We start from the raw sequence: 21,534 nt of genomic DNA on the forward strand, positions 1-21,534 counted from the left end.
AGAAGAGGGCTTTTCAGGCATGCCAAAATCTGATTTCAAAGTGTTTTTTTGAGCGTAAACTTTAAAGACATGTTTTGGGGACATCTTAGACCAATATATATTGATGAAAAAAGCGTGATATGTCACCTTTAAAGGAGAATGAGGATCAAAGCAAAAAGAAAGAAATGCAAACTATGCAGTCTATACATCCTCTTACTTATTATAACCTTTACTCACAGCATGTTTGTTTTGGGTGTGGTTTCAGTACGACTGGATTTGTGAAAAAAATAAAGTTTATAATCCATTTGCTTCCAGAGGGAGCCATGCAACGTCTTTAAAAATGCCTCAGATGATGTCAGATGAAGAGTATGTAAGAAGCTGCTAAACAACACCTGAATCAGGGACTTAATGTTGGCAGTGGGAATTGCATTATGGGTAAATTAAATTGAAAACAAAAGGGGACAGGGCGTTCACAGTGAGGGGTCCGACACTCTGGAACCATCTGCCCGAGGAGATTAGGTCTGCTGAGTCAGTAAGCTCTTTTAGGGGAATTTTATGTCTTTTAAAATATGTTTTATTTCTTTATCTTGACTTGTGTGTTTTTACGATCTGCCTATTTTATTTTGCTGTCCATGTAAAGCACCTTGTAACTTGATTTTTGAAAAGTGCTCTACTAATAAAATTATTGTTATTAAAATTATTATTATCATAATGTAGGCACTGGGCTACAGGCAGGAAAGAAAACGCCTGCTTGAGGTTTGCAACCAAATCATTTTAAAGAAGCTGCTAAACAATACACAACACCTGAACTTGTGACTGTTCTGTTGTTGACAGAGGTTGCATTGTGGGTAATGTAGGCACCAGTTTGAAAAGGAAGAGAAATGCCATGTGTATCCCTTAGCAAATTTTGTACAACTACATATGCAAAAATGAAAATGCAGGAAACTTGGCAGAGCCTAATGGCAAGTCTCAAGGGGTGAGCTCTCTGTCCCCTTGTTTCCTGCTTATCACTTCTTTGTGGGGGTAGCAGCCAGAGCATCTACGAACAAAATGCATCTAAGATCGGACTGTGTGTGAAAGGGATTGCATTATGGGTGTTGTAGGCATCAGGTTTTGACATGGGAGGAGCATGTGTAATAAAAGAAGACTGTTTTTATTGATGATTTTGAAGCAGGAGGGCATCTGTAACATGCGTTGTACGTTTTCAGCAAAGTTATATCCACCCTGCTGATGGAGTAGCAGCCTTACATCAATGTAATATTCACTTCTTATTATAAATGCAAGTTGATTCATTATTTATATTTTAACCACAAGTGTGTCTCATGGAATTTCATTGAGGAGGATTGTTCCTGAAGTGATCGTTAATCAACAGCCAGCTACAGGACAAATGAAGCATTGTAGTACAACACATGTTTAAGCATGTAAGAAAGAGAGCAGGGTAATGAGATAAGATGACCAAATCAAACAAAGCCTTTTTTATCAGGTTACTGTGAACAAATTCAGAGCAAACACTTCCTCGTGTGTGTGTGTGTGAGCTCTAACATGACTGAGACATGACTAATATCCCCCTCTTCTCTTTCTCATCATTCCAGGCCCAGAGGAAGCAGCTATGGGTGGCGCTGATTGAAAAAGCTCTTGCAAAACTCCACGGCTCTTACTTTGCCCTGCAGGCGGGGCGTGCCATCGAGGGCCTGGCCACTCTGACCGGGGCACCGTGTGACTCCCTGATGCTGCAGGTCAGCTCCACCAACCCCCGAGAGGAGCCCATCGACACGGACCTCATCTGGGCCAAGATGCTCAGCTCCAAGGAGGCAGGGTGAGAGAGGGAGGGTGTAACCTTTATTATCCCCAGCTCCCCTGAGCTTTTGCAGCAACATGAGATAACTATTAGAACTCTAAAGGGGCCAAACTGCAGGTCCCTATGCCAGCATTCCTGTAGTTTCATGTCGTATATTAAAGGGGAACTGAGCAGGACAATCATGAAAACTTTCACATAGTTACTGAGCAGAGGATCAACCAGAACCTCACAGACCTAGACAAACTCTCTTAAATATAGATTATGTATTTGGACAAATAATCAAGATCGTGAATCCTTTGACTTACATTGAGTTGTCCTCTTCTTTTAGCTTTCTGATGGGTGCATCTTGTGGAGGAGGGAACATGAAGGTGGACGATGTTGTCTACGAGTCTCTGGGTCTACGGCCTCGACACGCCTATTCCGTCCTAGATGTTCGGGATGTCCAGGGTTACAGGTATGAACAGAGAGAGAGGAAGGAAAGATTACCTGCATGTCTTTCCATCTTTCTATCAGATCATCTAGTTTCTTTGTGTGTCTGTTGTTCTGCTCTGGTTTCCATCTTACATCTATTATTCAAAGAGAGGATTGTGACTTCAACGTAAAATTAAATGAAACAAAAGTGAACTACTAACTGTACCGTCTGTTGGCGGTCTGCCCACATTTTGCTTTTAAGAATAATGTTCATTCACCTCAGTGAAGCAGCCTTTTTAGAGTGAAGTTATAAAATAAAAGGTATTCAGTCTTATTTATGTTTTCCACAGGCAAAGTGTGCTTCAAGCACTTTTAAAGATTTGACAGGCATGGAATATCCTGGTCGCACCATTGGTGCAAAAGTCAAACCGAAGATGTGACATAAATGATTGGGTTCTTTGGTGTAAAATTGATGGATTGTGTACTTAAAGCTCCCGTTAGGAGTTTATAACCGGTTAGGAAGCAGTCTGAAATTGACACTGATGCCTCTTTATGACCAACAGAAGAAAACAAGACTGTGAGCGACGAGAGTGATGATTTCTGTGTTGTGACTTTTAACGCCTGAAACTGCTACGAGGGGGTAGGTGTCAGAGCAGACAGTTGACAGCACTCTAAAGACACAGCCTTTTCATTTACACTTTCAGCAGCAGATATTCACAATGAGGGACACATTTGAGTGCTAAGAGAAGGCAGGGTGGGATTTTTGAAAAAAGAAACACCAAAGGACAAGATCAGATGTACATCTTTGCCCACAGAGGGCGCCAAAGTCAACACAAACTGACTCCCGTAGTGATGCTTAGCAAGATGCATTTATTGGCTTTGTTTGTATTCCTGTAGCTTGAGGTTGGAAACATAGATGTGTGCAGTTCAGTCTTTAAACTACTATTGTTTTTTAATCTTAGCAAGAACTTTGATGAATTGAAGAATCAGGAACTGCAAATTCAAGATTTGACTGGCTTTTCTGTCTGTGTAACAACAGCATGACTTTTGTTGTATTCAGAGGGTTGAAGCATCACTTAAATGGCAAGACAACAAACAATTAATTCAGTCAAAAGATTGAAGAACATGACAATAATTTAAAAGATAAAAAACACAAAGGGAAAGATAAGAAAATAAAATATTAACGAGATCAATCGCACTCTGATGTCAAACATCAGTGATCATACATCCGAAGACAGCTGCTTTGTAAAAATGGAGAAAACGTGCTACAAATCTAATTGACTCTCTTTTCTAATACTTTTATCCATCTAAGAGAACAAGCAATCAATTTATGAACGTACATCTCCCCCTTTATGTCTACTCCTCCCGTACCTGACATGAGGAAGGTCTATACACAGGCTCTCTTTAGATAGACACTCATACACATATACAGAGATGCTTTCAAACTTTATTGACTCAGACGCAGTTTCCCATTTGATGCTTAAAGTTTATTATCATATTTAAGTGCTGTATCATCATCATTTTGACCCATTACGTCATCTAAAATCCTCCTCCAAGCAAGGCTCATGAGCTGTGAATACTGATTTGCAAAGAGAAAAACTCAAATGTGCAACTTTAAAAACATATACAAATGAAGAGGGGGAGAGACAAACAGAAGGGGTGGGGGAACAATGCTTTGCAGCTGTGTGCACAGAGCAGAGGCACACAGGTGTGTGCAGGGGTGTCGCCAGGAATTCTGGGCCCCCTGAAATCTCAGTGGGCCCCATCACCACAGCCAACCCCATCACCACAGCCAACCCCATCACCACAGCCAACCCCATCACCATAGCCAACCCTACAAAATAAAACAGTGCTGCTTTAATACTGGTTTATATATATATAAATATATGCTTCAAACTATCCTGGTTAACTGACTCCATTCTTTGAGTCTTTTTATTTTTTACATTTCTCTAAATGTAACTGCACAATATTGACCTTCCCTGTCCAACTCTTTAAACAAGATTATTTGAAGCCAAGTGACTTGATGATTAACAACAAGGGGGAATTATTTAGGATAATCTAACCTCATGAAGTAAAATAAAACTCTAAAAACCTGCAGTTTACTTTCAATCAGATTCAGCCACACTTGATGCTCTGAAAATATGACCCACTTTAGTCATGAGACACGCATCTCACGGAGCTGGAAAGAAATTCCTAAAAGGAACTCTGAATGTTTGTTTATTTATTCAGACAATTTTAGGTATCTTATTGCAGTTATAACAAAACAAAGAAAAGCGTAGTAGAAAACACATTTTATTTTAGGCCATTAAGGGCCCCCCTCCCCACCTGGGCCCTAGGTAGTTAGTCCCACTTTTACCCCCACTACGACGCCCCTGTGTAAGAGTGTCTATGTACAGTATGTATGGGAAGGGCTAAGGGAGGCAGCATGATCTGATTGCAGTAGTTTGAGATTTAATACTAAAAAAAAGGGATACAGCAGAGCACAACTGAGATGATCAAAGAACAGAACACAAAATAAACTGAAGTTAGATTCAACATCCAAAAAAAGGTGAGTCATTGGGATTAGATTTATTAATTTATCACAAAGCCTGAAATGAATGAGAGGAATGTTTTTAAATAATGTTGTATATTAAAGAGAGGTTTGAAATTAGAATACGGAATACGGAAAATATGTCCAGAACTGAGTGAGTAGTAGTTTCTTCTTCTCCTACATCTCTCATTCATGACTGTATTAAACCTCACTTTGAATTCAATGATTAAAACAGTGTTCATCACTGGGAATGGCATGAAAAGCATCTTCTAAAACCAGCCCCTCCTCAGATTTGAGTTTATATTTTCATGTAATAGACATTGATGAAAATGCATCGTAAATTTGACATGGATTGAAAAGATGCGTGCTCAGGGAGGAGATTTCTTCAATGATTCAGAGGTAACAGGGGTAGAGGCTTGTTGTCAATAGAGAACAGGTGCATGCTGCTTCCATCTGATCGCTTTGATCATGATAGCATTGTGAGTCAACACAATAGAACCCTCTTCTGTCCTACCTGTGGGAGGAAGTTGAGAGGAGCCGTAAATCCCACATGCAATTTGCTCGAGAGCCACACAGAGCCACTTTAATTTACTGCCATGGAGCAATCGGAGTGGAAGATTGGGACTCAGCTCTTGATCTAAAATGAGTTGGAGTCCTCCTGCTGGTGGCCTGGAGGAGATGAAACAGAAGCAGCTTGGAAACACTGATTCACCTGCATGATTTTTTTTCTCGACAGTGGGGACCCCTCTATGTTTTTCTATGGTAAGCTCTTCACTGCAAGAAGGAGGCAGTCAAATGAAATGGGTTGTTAAAAAGCAGGCCATCATCCATAAGAGGAGCAATATCAGTGCAGAGATCTGGATACAGCACGCACTTTAACTTGACCCTCTTGTTGGATTCTTCTGTCCGTTAACAAATGTCTCTTCCTGCTTGTCATCTGTTTCAGGTTGTTGCGGCTGCGCAACCCGTGGGGTCGCTTCTCATGGAATGGCAACTGGTCGGACGAGTGGACGGATTGGCCGCAGCACCTGCGTCACGAGCTGATGGCTCACGGGAGCAGCGAGGGCGTCTTCTGGATGGAGTACACCGACTTTATAAAGTAAGAATCATGTTTAATGTGGAGCGTTTTTTAAGTTTGAACTGTTTTTGTGTCTTTGTTTTCTACTTTTCTGAAATGGTTTCAGGGTTTGTTTACCTTTTGAAACTGGGTGCAGATGCGACAATGATGACATCACTTAAACTTAAACATTTCTCTTACCCCCTGTTCATGGATTTGGTCATCTTAAAGTGTCGCTCAGCTGCTTAGCTGCTCCTTTATCACAAACTTCTTCATCGAAAATATTTTTTTATATCCCTTATGTCAGGCACGTCCAAAGTACAGCCCGGGGGCCAATCGCGGCCCAAGGTCCATTTAATTATTGCCCTAAGCTTCCATCTTAAATTGTGTTATTTATAGCACAGATATTAATCACAATCTGAATCATCTGTACACTTGCAGTTTCTTTCAAGCGTACAAACAAAACTAAAGTCGATCCAGAAACGTCTCAAAACGCTTCATATGGACTACTTTTATAAGATCAAAGCTCTGGATATTCTGCAAGAATATAATTAGGAGGAAACACAAGAACTCTTAAGTTTACAGGTTTTTCAAATTAATGTTTTTATCATGATGTGAAAATGTTCATGGTGAACTCTTAAAGTTCAGAAGACACAAAAGAGGACACAAGACAAGATCAAAATTATGAAATTGTGCAGAAAAGGCAAAATTTGGTGCATAAAAATAGTTCAGAATGCGGGACAAGAATTATTTAGTTCTTAAAATGTTGTCTGCTGGTCAGAAAAGTCTTAAAAACCACATGAAATAGAAGTGTGATGAAATCCAGATCTGATCCTGCCATAGGAAAATAATGATACAATATTTTTTCCCACATGTCCCGACCCTAATGAAAAACATTTTCCTCCAGAAGAAGATAAAGTTTGCTAATGTTTACGTGGCTTGTGGAGAACAGAGGACTACCTAGTTACTGTTTTATTGAGAAAAAATGTTAAATAATTGTAAATAAATAGATATTTCCTATATAACTTTTATGATTCCTGAGTCTCAGTCAGAGCCAATGGCCCTCAGGTTTTCTGACAACATCAAATGTGGCTGTCTTTGAAAAAAGTTTGGACACCACTGCCTTATGTCATTTATTGGAATCAAAAACAATATTTTCATGTAAATATGCACAAAAAAATCTAATTTCTGAGCTGTAATGATTTAGAGAGGATGGTAAATGGACTGTGTTTGTATAGCATTTTCTCTAGTGATCTGACCACTCATAGGGCTTTTACATGACACAGCACATTTGCACAGCACATTCACACACAGATGGCAGAGGCTGCTTTGTTAAAAGCACATCGTATTAACCAATCCCATCCACACACTGGCACAGCCACCGGGGGCATCTCTGGGTTAAGCATCTTGCCATAGGACACCTCAGCACACGAACAGCAGGAGCTGGGCCAATTGAGGGACGACCCTACTGACTCCGCCTCCTAATGTTGGCAGCTCATCCTTAAGAACAGTACCTTTACAAAAACATGCTCAAAGAGAAATTTTGACATTTGTAAATTGGATTCACTCCAAATCTAAATAGGTGTATTCTTGGCTCATGCTACACTATGCTAAGTTTACAACAAAAAGGAATTACCATGATACCTCTCTGAAAACATCACTACCTCTGCATTGTTCTAAACTTTCCAAATGTCCTGTAATCATCTCATGATAGTCACATAATCTGCCACAGATGACGATTGGCTCAGTAATCTATGCCTTTGTGGATTTAGCTGACCATCTGGTATTGACACCAAACAGAGTGACAGCCTTGTTTTTGTTGTTGATTTGAGTACGTTGTGTTTGTTGACATGTGCATCATACATTTGTTCCCCACACCATGGTGTTGTTATGACATTGTGTTTTCTTTTTTTTTTCTCCTTGTGGTTGCCTTTGTTGTCGGAGGATTTGGCAGGCCGAGGTTCAGACTCGTCATGGCTCTCAATCTGTCTTGTCATATTAGAAGAATCCTGTCACTCAGTCACTCACAGCATTCTGTGTTGACTGATGCTTTTTTCTGGATGGTCTTCTGTGTATGCTAACATACCTCACCTGATACCCAGCCAGTCATTTTCCTTAACTCAACCGGGGGTCAGGTTGCGGTAGTAGCAGGTTAAGCAAGTCAACTCAGACATCCTTCTCCCCAGCAACACTGTCTAGCCCCTCCCAGGAGATTCAAAGGCTATCCTAAACCAGATAGGATATATAGTTCCTTCAGTGAGCACGGGGCCTACCCTGAGTCATCTGAGAGGTATCCTAATCAGCTGCCAAAACCACCTAACTGGCTCCTTTTGAATGCACCTCATATATGTTTGAGAAAATCAGAATAAAAGCTAAACTCCTTCCACCAAGGCAAACCACATTTTTCATAAATAGACAATTAAGAAGTTTATTTTACTGTCTTGCCTAACGCAGGCACATAAACACTGAAGATTCTTAAGAAAACATCATTCCAAACCAACTTCAACCAAAGTTTGGAACAAGACTTGATTATTAAAGTGTGGCCTTTTATGTATTTGAATCTTATTCTGTTTAAATTATTCTATTTTTTATCTTTTTCAGTTTAATCTTTCATTTATTCATACTCATTATTTATTCATCTTTATTTTTCTGTCTCTTTAACAGCTTTTCAGTCTTCTGTGAGATACTTTGGATCATATAAAAACAGAACTGATAAACTGTCTTTATAGTTGATTTAGGGCTGTCGAAATTGACGTGATAATAACGAGTTAATTCAGATTATCCTTAATGCCAATAATTTATTTGACGCAGGATTAATGCGCGCACGTTCTGTGTATGACCCTCGGTCCACCCCGTAGTTTGGGAAATCAGGAGTCGATACTGCAGTAACATAACATTATGGATGACAAGCAGAAATTAATAAAGAGGGTGTTTTTAGTGGCAAGTTCAGCTTTAAAGCACTGCCAGATGGTTCTCTGGACAAGACCAAAGTTATCTGCATTTACTGACGATGTGAATTCAGTTACCACCGGAGTACGTCGAGTCTCAAATACCACTTGCTGGCCAAGCATACAGTAGCAGCAGAGAGCCCCCCTCCCCCTCGCCAGAGGCAGACCACGCTGGAAAGTTTGCAACGGAGACGCATGGACAATGCGTCTGTTGTTATGATGCATGAGCTCAACCACTTTGTGTTGAGCTCATGCATCATAACATAACTCAAAATGTTTAATTTTGAACAGATAAAAAAACGTACGATCAATTTGAGATTAATCAGCAGTTAACTATGGACAACCATAGGATTAATTGTGATTAAATATTTTAATCGATTGACAGCCCTACTTTGATTGTAAATCGACAAACCATATCGGCCTTATTAAAAAGCTCAAATAAGAGTTGTAGTGGGACTCTGCTTACCTGTATGAAAGATGCAACTCAAAGTTTTTATGATAAGTAGGTTGACTGTACAAATGAAGAAAAGGAACATAACTGAATAAAAAAGGTGAATTTAACGGTTGTTTAATTGTGAAAACTCACCCGCTTTCCATTCAGATTTGAAGACATGAATCCAAAAGTATAAGTCTATAAAACGTTACTGCAGCAAAATCTGTCACGAGATTCATCTTATTTCTATTTGTGAAGATTTGTCAGTTTTAAATCAGAATCCTGACAGGGGGAGCAGGACCCCGGTCTTGTCTCACCCTGAAGGCTACAAAGGTAGTCTCTGAGAGTCCACTGTTGGAACACTTCCATGGCAACAGATTTTTAACAGCCTCATTTTGGTACTAATTAGCATTATACTCAACATCTCAATTCATGGTCAGGTCAAAATAGTAGCCTGCTTATTTATTATCATTCACATTAAAATGAACATTTCCATCAATGGTCGAGTTTGGGAAGTTGACCGGGCCTTCTGCAGGAATACTTAGGTTGACTTTTCTGTCCTCACACATTTAATAGTTTTGCTTTTAACACTTCTTCTTATGGTTTAAGTTACTTTTTAGAGATCAGCAGCTTAGAAATGCTCTCGTCTAGTTCGCTACGTTTCAAGTGGTGGCACCAACATTGTGGAACGCTCTTCCTGTAAATATTCGTTCAGCTGTCTCTGTTGTCACTTTTAAAAAACTCTTAAAGACACATTTATTTAAACAGGCCTTCGACTCACCTTGTACAGGCTAATGTTTTAATTATGCTACTGTCTGTTTCTTTTACTGTTTAATGTTTATGATTTCATTTGAATATTTTTCCTGTGAAGCACATTGTGTATTTTATTCTATGAAAGGTGCTATACTAAATAAAATGTACTTACTTGCTTACTGTTGCCTGGAATGCAGGGCAGGAGTGTGCTCCACAAAGAGGGTTTGGGCCAAGTAGCTCCTCAGGCTGCTCTCACACCTGCGTCCAGTAAGGACTCTGAGAAGTAAAATGTTTTGCCCCAATGATAACCAACTGAGAAAGTTAATGGGAACATTTTTGCCACAGTGTCAACAGGTGGAGGTGAAATGTGTCCAACTTCTTTGCGTGGGTTAATTTGATCTAACATGTGTGATCAGGTTGTTCCTGGCATCCCTTTTGCTTTTGAGAATGAATCATAGTTTTTGGGTTTTGACCAATCAGAGTCAAGAATTTAACACGTGTAATAAATGTTAGTGAAAACATGATTTAAGACTAGCAATAAGTGAGCTCAGTGATGTCCACCACATAAGAATACTTGTCTCAAATGAATGGAGTGTGTGTATCGGTTATTTATGCTCCCTGTGTCTAACAAAATCCGAGTTGCATTAAGTCCAGGAGGATCAATAACATAGCCGCCCTCCTGTACAACTCAAACCTGAAAAATATATTTGTTCCACACCAGAATCCCATCCGTCTTCTGACTGTTTATTGTTTTCCCTGACAGGAAAATAATCTCAGCTCTCTGCTGTATGACAAACCTATAGCCTTCTTTGAAAAAGAAAAAGTAGTCAGCTTGTTGGAGAAACATCAAGGCGCTCACGCTGACTCATATTCACAAAGCAGACAAAGAACTGATGTTGGTTATTAAAACCATTTCAGAAAGACATGACGAGCAACTGCAGATTTATTTATCTGTAAGGATCAAAACCTGCTGTGAAACTTCAACCTCGTCTTCCTCTTTTCTTCCTGATTGTCAAGAAGACAAAAGCCCCATGTAAGACAGATGTCAGAGCCAGGTGAAGAAGTGATGAAACACTGAAATACAGTCTCAAAGTGTGAAAGAGAACGTCTCCTTAGGGCTTGGGCTTTGAAGAACGAGGTCTGATATGTTAGCGAGGTAAATGCTGTTTGTACAGCAGCACCTACAGAGGCTAAGCTACTGTTAAAGAGCTGTTTGTGCTGCATACAAAAAGGCTTCACAGGAGCAGCAGCAGGTCAAATTTTCTCTCTCTGCAATCCTTTGTATGCTTAGAAAGGCTTCTCGTTTGTCTTCTCTCACAGATACTTTGACTCTGTGGACATCTGTAAGATCCACTCAGACTGGCAGGAAGTGAGGCTGCAAGGCTGCTTCCCCAGCAAGGCGAGCGGGCCGGTCACCGTCACAGCGCTCACCGTGCTCGAGAGGACGGCGTTGGAGTTTGCTCTTTTTCAGGAGGGAAGCAGGTAAACAGGACGAGGATGTATATTCATTTGTTTTTGCTCACATTATACGAAGAAAATATGACTTGTAGGAGAAGGAAATATACTGTGCAAAAATATTGTTACAACAAAGTATCATGGTTTCGTTTTCACAATTATATATCAGTTTTCCTACCCTTCACATTAATATATTAAACTGATTAAAAACGTCCATATCTTTCCCTCAAATTATTTTAATCACAACATCTCTGCTGCCGTAAATGTCACTGCTCAGCTACTATGTGCAAGCAAAAGACAGAGCAGAGGTCGGTAACAGAGAGCATAGGCGGTTCTAGCCCATTTTGGGGGGGGGGCTGAAATACATCCATTGAATCCCAGCACCCCTAAAATTTATGAGATTTTTAATTTACTTTAACTATATGTCCTTTTTAACCAGCTAGAAAAGTTTCAAAACCATACAGTATTTGGTTGAAACATAATATTTTAACAACAAAAATACAGCAGCTCCACTGCATTTTACATGTTGTGCATTGCATTTTAAATAAAAGTCCAAAAAATAACTCCAATGTCAATTTTTGGTATTTTTGGTACCCACTATGGGGGGCTGGTTTACTCCATAAACATACATACTGTGTATGTATATGTTGAGGAGCTGCTGTATCAAAATGAGTTATCTTTCCCCAGAAATTAGGGTTACCATATGTTTCTTTTATGATTCCAATCCATTTCTCTTTTGGGATTTGATGGTTTAGTCACAGACCTTCCCAAAAAGTGTTGTACTTTTCTTTCACAAATGTGGGAATGAAATTGCATTAAAATGTACAAAACAGTGAAATTTATCTTGCCCGGCTCAGCACCCCTAAACATCCGATCTAAAATTGCCCATGATAGAGAGGGAGTGAAGAGAGTGAGCACTGATTATGAAAGCAAAGTGCTGAAAGAGAGAAACAGAGCATGATTTTTTAAATGTTTCAAAGCAGTGACACATTGAAGAATTTAAAAACACGTCCACAGTTCCACACAAACGTGCAGGAAGGAGCTGGGTTTCGTTTGTACGCAGCCACCCTTCATCTGCCTGCTGTGTGTCTCTGCTTTGCCATCAGTCACACACGCAGCTCCTCCTCACACACGGAAACTGTCTCTGTCAGACCTGACATTTTCTCTATCTCTGTGGCCCATCTTTCAGCAAACACAATTGTTTTCTGCTGCAATCTTCCTGTGATTTTTCTCTGTGGTAAACATTTGTTTGCTCTCTCCCTCCATATTGCATTATGCAAGGGTGGTTTGACATCAGTCAGTTTTTTTTTCTTTTGCTATTTAAAGCAGTATACCCAGTAAGGGAATTAGGTCCCTGACCTCTCCACAACCCCTGCGGCAGAATTCAGATGAATTACAATATATTGAAGGGATAAAAGGATTGCATTGCACATAGAGATCTGAATCGTCTGTCTTCTTCTATACATTGCATACACCAATTTTGCTCACACTTATATTAAAGACTTAATTTGTCCTCCTTTCCAGGCGGTCCGACACGGCCGACAGCCACCTGCTGGACCTCTGTATCATGGTGTTCCGAGCCTCCCTAGGTAGCGGCAACAAGCTGACTCTGGGCCGCTTGTTGGCGCACAGCAAGCGAGCGGTGAAGAAGTTTGTCGGCTGCGATGTGATGCTGGAGCCAGGGGAGTACGCCGTCGTCTGCTGCGCCTTCAATCACTGGCAGATGAATGTTAGCGCGACAGGAGGTCCACCCACACCCGGTAGGTGTTCCGACACAATGTGCATCAGCAGGGCTTCTGTGTCTCCCCTTTTTGATTTGTTAATTTGCTTATTTATCGAGAGAGCCAGTCAGTTGTGTCTCAGAGTCAATCCGAACATCAGTATCCTTCGACCTAAATAATGTAGGGTCTGTAGGATTCTACTGATAATGCAGAAGAATGCTGAATTTCAGAAGTGATCTGGTGTCTGATCATAGACTGAATAGTTTTAATCCCAGCGTTTCAGTGTACACTAGCTGTGTACAGTTCATGAGGAGAGCAGAGGAGCAGAACGTAATTCCATGTAATGCAATCCTGGAACTCATCAGTGGTCATCTAACAAAGGTTTATCTTTTATTGACCTCTCTGAATAGACATATGCATGTAAGCACAGCAAGTGTGCTCTTACACGTTGCCTCCCAACTCCATCTCACTTGTTGCATTGCAAATAAGACTGTAAACAATGATAGTCTAAGGAGAGGGTCATGGTCTTAACCACGTATCCCCAAAAGTATGCGTTATTACCATGACTACATGAAAAGAAGTTGCATTTAGCTATTTGGCTATTTTGGACTCGGCTAGAGCATCAACATGACTGCCCTTTCCCTGCTGTGGGAGTGGGAGTTTGAGCTGCTGCTGATCTATTTCGGTGTCGGGTTAATGAGCATAGGAGGAGGAGTTTTATGGCTTGAGATAATGCCACAGATCCATCATTTAGCATTGTATTTACAGCTTTTGATAACAAATAGATACATCTCATTTAAGGTAGAGTTTATTCGCTCAGTGCTTGCTGTGATATTAAGAGTTCTGCAAGGTTATAGCAGCCATGAAGGGATGGGCTAAACTGATTGTCTCATGTGCTGTTGAGATGTAACTCAAAGCATGTCTTACAACAATATGAGCTGTCTTTTGAGCAAGGTTTTTTAAGTTATTGTAGTGTATTTTTCTATATTCTCATTTAAACCTCTCCTCTCACACACACATTAGTGTGAGTATCATATTACACCTGCAGGCTTGTGGAAGCATTGGGGAGGCCAAACGTGGCCATTGCAAGATAAGGGATGTAAATCTCCCTATGCACCTGCGCACAGCCACAGTTTGTGACTGGGAGAGCACTTGCGCCTTCCCATGTCTCCAATGGTACATTGGAAAGTCCCTGTCAGTAGTTTTATAAGGGCAACCCCTCTCCCTACTAAGATGCCGAGAGATGGGTCCAATGATCCAGTCACATTTGTTTTCAATTAGGGTTCATGACTCGGTCATGGTTGTTTTCGACACAGACTCACCAACATTCGGCACCTATATCTCCCAGTGAGTGGGATGATGTAGCTGTCAGTTGTTGCCCATACCATAGGAAGAATTATGGTCATGATGTCCAATCAAAATGTTGTAAAATGAAGATAAGGCATGTCTTTAAGACCTTTTGTGCCAAACATTCCCACTACTCTTTTCTATAAAAATCACTGTAACGTCTTTGTTCTTGAGTTGGTCTGCGGTAGAGGATCAGCTCACTTTGTTCAGATGCATGTGTGAATAAAGTTTTTCTTGGATTTAACTTCAGCTGGACTCCTGGAGTTATTTGAACTTAACATTTTTTTCTTCAAGGAAGACTCAACACTTCAAATATTTTTTGAGAAAGTGAACTTAGATTGAGACCAGGCAAAGTTTTTTTTGAAATTATTACACTTCATTATGGAGGCTTACTTTCTCTTAGATCTTTGTGGATGCCGAATGAAACTTTCAAAATCCATGCAAACTAAAAGTTTCTCACCGCTTCAACGTACCTCATCAATGTTAGTTTTCATCTGAAAACTCTTCTCAATGATCCGATGTCTTCTTTCCAGTCTCAAGCCCCACCAGCGGAGCAGCGCGGCGGCCGAGCCAGGACTTCCCCGGATACATCCTCGCCATCTACAGCTCCAGACAGGTGATGGTGGAGCAGGTGGAGGCGACCGCCACCACGCTAGCCGACGCCATCATCCTCCTGACAGAAAACAAAGGCGAGAGACACGAGGTGAGAGCAACAAACCCATCCAGGCTTGTGTTAAAAATCTGTTATTGCTTCCTCACTCCACAGCTCTCACTGCTGCGTCTGCCCTCACATCACCCTGTCTCACACCTAGACACAATACACACATACACATGCACGCACACACGCAGGCACGCACACACGCACGCACGCACGCACGCACGCACGCATGCACGCACACACACACACACACACACACACACACACACACACACACACACACACACAGTTTGTTCATCTCTGAATATATTATATATGCTTGTGAAGCCAGAGAATGCTTGCAGCTCTGTAAGCCACTTTGAGATAACGCTTTAGATTTCCTCAGCAGAGTCTCGAATCCCATTCTGCTTTTACACATGAGAGTGCGTGCTCTGCACATTATCTCTCCTACACACACAGATATACACACACACACATACACACACATACACACACACAGCCAAGGAAGCAAATTATTCTGGCTCTCCTGAAAAGCGCTCCATGAAAGTGGCTGGTATTTTAGAGGATGATGGAGCTTTTTAAACACTTGAGATCATCTTTGTTAAGTCTTTCAGCTCTCCAGAAGTCCACTGTTCCGGGTAGGTGGGCCGAGCACTCATGAGTGCACGGCTGACACTACACGAAGAGCAGTGTTTTAACAGTTGTGGTTTGAAAGACGTATTAATAAATAATCTGAGCAGTTCTCAGTCATAAAACAAGAGCACATAAGTGTTATTCCTTTTGGTCCATTAAAGAAAACGGCTTCTCTTTTACTCGCTGTTATTCAAGTGTCAGACTGCCAGAAACCTATCAGTCTCTCTGCAGATAGAGGCCCCGACAGACCAGAATGCAGTGCAGCCTTGAGATATGTTGTATCGGAGGAAAAACCTCTTTAACCATGGTGTACTATCAGATGATATATCACACTCTAAACCCTCCACACTTTGGGCACACGTAAAACGTGCTCTTAGAATACAAACTGGAAGATGAGCAGAGAAATTAAACACACAAGATGAACTACATGAGCTCTCATTTAATCTGCATACACAAATACTATGCAGTACCATGGGCACTAACTTCACTCACTGCATGTCAAGGGGTCATTAGTTGGTTAAACACAAACATGTGAAATGCAAGTCTACCTCAAACAACAACACGTGGCACATTAAAGGGTTTGTGCTAATTAAAAAAGGCCTTTATTTTACATTGCAGTTATGTTAAAAAGCAATGACTAAGGGTTTTTTAAAGGACAGCTGTTGGCAGTGGCTTGCAAACTTTTATGTCTTTTAATAATTGAAGAAGCAGGATGGTTCTTCTTGAATGTACAAGCCTAATGGTCAGAAACAAGGAAGTGATGCCCCCCCCACAAATCAAGACCTGAGGTATAGAGGCTTCAACTGTCTTTGTACCAGGCTGTGAACCAGTTTAATTCTCCTGCAGACAAGGGTTTCAACCAAGCAGCAACCTCAGGTCTCAAACTATGAGGCCCATGCGGAAGTGTTATAAACTGCAGTTCCTCGAGTGTCCACTTGAGGCTGGCTCCGAAAGTACCGGAAACCACATACACACCCATTCAAAAAACACAATCCTTACAGTTACAATAAACATGTTTACAACCCGGTACAAAACGGTTTTGATCTGATTAGCTAATTTCTCTATCGGCACCATAGACTGTATAAATAATGGACGTAGTATCTGTGACGTCACCCATCTGTTCCTGAGCGCTGTTTTAAGCCATCGGCGGCAGCAGCCATATTGGAAATGCGGAACTCAACCAGGCAGAGTGTGAGGTAAAGGGGCGGAGTTTGAGCCTCCTAGCCAACAGCTATGTGTTCCCGTCCAGGAGTCAAGTCAGTCATGTCCTTATTTGGGCAAAAACTCAAAATCTTAATATCTTCTGAACCGTCGCGTTAGAAAAAAAATCACCTCCCGTACAGTGTGTGCCGATAGAAAGATTAGCTACGTAGGACCAAGTCGTTTTTTGACTCAGGCTGTAAACATGTTTATTAATGCTGCAAAGATCGTCTTTTGTGAATTCGGATATACAGTGGGGCAAAAAAGTATTTAGTCAACCACTGATTTTGCAAGTTCTCCCACTTAAAAAGATGAGAGAGGTCTATAATTTTCATCAGAGGTACACTTCAACTATGAGAGACAAAATTTTAAAAAGAATCCAGGAAATCACATTGGAGGATTTTTAAAGAATTTATCTGTAAATTATGGTGGAAAATAAGTATTTGGTCACCCACAAACAAGCAAGATTTCTGTCTCTCACAGACCTGTAACTTCTTCTTTAAGAAGCTCTTCTGTCCTCCACTCGTTACCTGTATTAATGGCACCTGTTTGAACTGGTTATCTGTATAAAAGACACCTGTCCACAGCCTCAAACAGTCAGACTCCAAACTCAACCATGGCCAAGACCAAAGAGCTGTCGAAGGAAACCAGGAAGAAAATTGTGGACCTGCACCAGGCTGGGAAGAGTGAATCTACAATAGGCAAGCAGGTTGGTGTGAATAAATCAACTGTGGGAGCATTGTAAGAAAATGGAAGATATACAAGACCATTGATAATCTCCCACGATCTGGGGCCCCACGCAAGATCTCATCCCCTGGGGTCAAATTGATCATGAGAACAGTGAGCAAAAATCCCAGAACTACACAGAGGGACCTGATGAATGACCTGCAGAGAGCTGGGACCAAAGTAACAAAGGCTACCATCAGTAACACACTACGCCGAGAGAGACTCAAATCCTGCAGCACCAGGCGTGTCCCCCTACTTAAGCCAGTACAAGTCCAGGCCCGTCTTAAGTTTGCCAGAGATCATATGGATGATCCAGAAGAGGATTGGGAGAATATCATGTGGTCAGATGAAACCAAAATAGAACTTTTTGGTAAAAACTCAACTCGTCGTGTTTGGAGGAAGAAGAATGTTGAGTTGCATCCCAAGAACACCATACCTACCGTGAAGCATGGGGGTGGAAACCTCATGCTTTGGGGCTGTTTTTCTGCAAAGGGGACAGGACGACTGATCCATGTTAAGGGAAGAATGAACGGGGCCATGTATCGTGAGATTTTAAGCCAAAACCTCCTTCCATCAGTGAGAGCATTGAAGATGAAACGTGGCTGGGTCTTCCAGCATGACAATGATCCCAAGCACATCGCTCAGGCAACAAAGGAGTGGCTCCGTAAAAAGCATTTCAAGGTCCTGGAGTGGCCTAGCCAGTCTCCAGACCTCAACCCCATAGAAAATTTGTGGAGGGAGTTGAAAGTCCGTGTTGCCCAGCGACAGCCCCAAAACATCTCTGCTCTAGAGGAGATCTGCATGGAGGAATGGGCCAAAATACCAGCTACAGTGTGTGCAAACCTGGTGAAGACTTACAGGAAACGTTTGACCTCTGTCATTGCCAACAAAGGTTATGTTACAAAGTATTGAGTTGAACTTTTGTTATTGACCAAATACTTATTTTCCACCATAATTTACAAATAAATTCTTTACAATGTGATTTCCTGGATTTTTTTTTCACACTTTGTCTCTTATAGTTGAAGTGTACCTCTGATGAAAATTACAGACCTCTCTCATCTTTCTAAGTGGGAGAACTTGCAAAATCAGTGGCTGACTAAATACTTTTTTGCCCCACTGTATGTGGTTTATAACACTTCAGCATGGGCTTCATATTTTGAGGCTGGAGGTTGCCACTTGGTTGTAACAGACAAACAAATGACTCACCTTGAAATTTCACCACAGCTTTTTTTTGGCAGTGTGCCATATGACACCTACCCTGCAGCGGTGGTTGAAAGCATTAAAAATGAATGAAGTTGTCAGTTTTGTTGCAGATTGTTTGTTTGCATTTGTGAGTCACGTAGAGCCGCCACTTCTGATTTCTGTCAGTTTTAAAATGGGATAAAAACTCCTCCATAGGAGCTTTACTATACATAAGAGACACAATCACAGATAAAGAATTTCCCATATCCATCCACAACTCTATACTTCACATATACAAACTTCCCTTTACACATAAACCATTATACCACTTTTTTCCCTCTGTATTTCTGCAGTATTATTAAACCATTACTTAGTACAAAAAACTCCCCTAAACAAATATTAAGGTCATCCATAAGATGTGTTCCTTAATCCTGAAGTTATTCAGTGCCTCTCATTGGTCCAGAGCACCTGGATGTGTTTACTTTGGAGACACAGCGGAGATTTACCGCTCTGGACTTCTTGAGTCAATCACTTGATCATATGAATTTAAAGCTCCTGTGGGAAGCTATTAGCAGGTTATAAAAAAAGACAGAAATTAATATTGGTGCCCCTTTATGAGCTCCAGAAGCAAACCAGATCACCAGTATAAAAGTTGATTATCTCTTTATAGTTGTTTTTCATGTCTGAAACCACTACCAGGGGGAAGGTGTCAGCAGAAGTGATTAACTGTATGCTAAGGAAACAGCCTGTCTTTGCACAGTTACCAAAGTGAAGAGTCTCAGTGAGTGATTCATTAGGCTGTTAAAAGAAGGAAGGATATATTTTGGGTTATAAAAAACTATCTATACATCTTCTGGTCAAAATCAGCAAATAGATGAGAGGTACTGTTTTGTCCACAGGGGGAACTAAACTGATGTAAACAACAAGTTACTCACAGGAGCTTTAAATTACATACGTTTTCTAGTTTAGGAAATTCGTCATTATAGCAGTACAGGTTTGATAGAGGGGTCCTGACTTACATGTTATTTGTTTGTGTGTGTGCTCCCAGGGGCGCGAGGGTATGACGTGCTATTACCTGACTCATGGCTGGGCGGGGCTCATCGTGGTGGTTGAGAACCGCCACCCTAAATACTACCTCCACGTCTCCTGTGACTGCACTGACAGCTTCAACGTGGTGTCCACACGGGGAAGCCTCAAGACCATCGACAGCGTGCCACCTTTGCACAGGTACATACATGCAGAATTTGTGCACCTCACCCTCACCCTTCTCTCTCTCTCTTGCTTACAGTTACACGCCTACGGTTTTATGCTGCGTTGAAAGCAATAACCTAAACTGATCAGAAGTGCAGATATGAAATGCTCTGGGAACATTTGGTGCAGGTGCATCAACCATCCAATTTAGATTATATCTGCACACATATATGCACTAACTGTATATGACCAGCTATCTCAGAGGATTATCACACAATATTTCTTAATCTACCATATGCTCATCTCAGAACACATAAAACTGACTCTGCCTCTGTTGGTCTACAATTTTCTCTGCCCATTAAAGAAGATACAATACTGCAGGTCCTTCTCAACAGAGCACAGTGGAGCCGTCCACACATCATTATGTCTGTGACCCATGTAGAGACATCTTCAGCCTATCTCTATGTGAATTTACAACCTTATCCCTCCAACTTATGTCCCACAAAATGAGAAACAAACAACTGTAAAAAGTCACCAAGCACGAGGACCTTTAATGTCATTTTCTCTCATCATAGAAGAACATTGTGTAAGTTCACTCTCTTAAAAAAAGGCAGTGCTGCAACATCACAGCTATTACACAGTCATGTCTCAGGTAAAATGATTTTGCAGCTTAGTAAACGAATGCTTAAGACTGCAGAGGTGTGATTATCTTCTTCTCTCATTTGCTAATTTTCTTTCACCGTTTTGACTAATCTTGTTCCAAAATAGACTGAATCAGGAAACAGGATACGAAAGAGTGCTGATTAATCACCTTTTCATCTGCAAATCCCAGTTTTAGTCTTGCTGACGGAGACACTTTTCTAGTTAGTGTAACACTTTAAAAACATTAACAGGGGAGGAGGGGTCATAAAAGTTACACAGGACTTCCACCAGATCCGTGTCCAGTCTGTCTCGATCCACTGCAGTCTGGCTCCGTGCGTTCTCGTCCGTCAACACCCGTCGGTTGCTTTTTCGGAACGCAGCAAGGAGCAGGACCGCCGGACAGCTGGAGTCATGTGACCGAGGTTTTCCCACGGCAATCACTGAATCAAGGATTCTCCTCCTCCTCTCCTCGTCCATGTTGTCTTTACCAGCCTCTGAAAGCCTCTGACTTGATGACTCCAGGCCTGGCTCCGCTTTAAATTACATTACTTTGTCATAGTTAAGTTAAAAACGATCCAACGATAACACAGAATGTTTTATTCTGAAAATGAACCAGTTTTTTTATTTTGTTATGGTGCCTGACTTCCTGTCCTGCTCCATCTGCTCTGTGCTGAATTGATGCGTCGTGCTCCGGCATCCGGCAAAAGTAGAAGTCTTGCGTATCTGATCCGTTGCGTTTCGACCTGCCGGATCAGAGACGCAGCTGGAACACATCGGAGCGGATCCGGTGGGGGTTAACACATCGACTAGAATAGAAACCAATCAGATCCAGAGCCGTGACAGATCGGAGACGGACCGGACACGGATCTG

At 41.3% G+C, this 21,534-nt stretch overlaps 1 protein-coding gene across 1 annotated transcript in view; it reads left to right on the plus strand.

Annotated features, from left to right (window-relative positions):
- capn15 (calpain 15) overlaps nt 1-21,534 on the plus strand; it is a 64,782-nt gene that overhangs the window by 36,754 nt on the left and 6,494 nt on the right. The window contains exons 6-12 of the mRNA XM_034708409.1: nt 1,572-1,795; nt 2,106-2,231; nt 5,665-5,817; nt 11,230-11,391; nt 12,889-13,124; nt 14,966-15,135; nt 19,880-20,058. Coding sequence (XP_034564300.1) covers nt 1,572-1,795; nt 2,106-2,231; nt 5,665-5,817; nt 11,230-11,391; nt 12,889-13,124; nt 14,966-15,135; nt 19,880-20,058 — 1,250 coding nt within the window. The remainder of the gene's footprint in view (nt 1-1,571; nt 1,796-2,105; nt 2,232-5,664; nt 5,818-11,229; nt 11,392-12,888; nt 13,125-14,965; nt 15,136-19,879; nt 20,059-21,534) is intronic.

The sequence above is a fragment of the Notolabrus celidotus genome, chromosome 18 (genome assembly GCF_009762535.1).
Source record: "Notolabrus celidotus isolate fNotCel1 chromosome 18, fNotCel1.pri, whole genome shotgun sequence".
Taxonomy (NCBI): domain Eukaryota; kingdom Metazoa; phylum Chordata; class Actinopteri; order Labriformes; family Labridae; genus Notolabrus; species Notolabrus celidotus.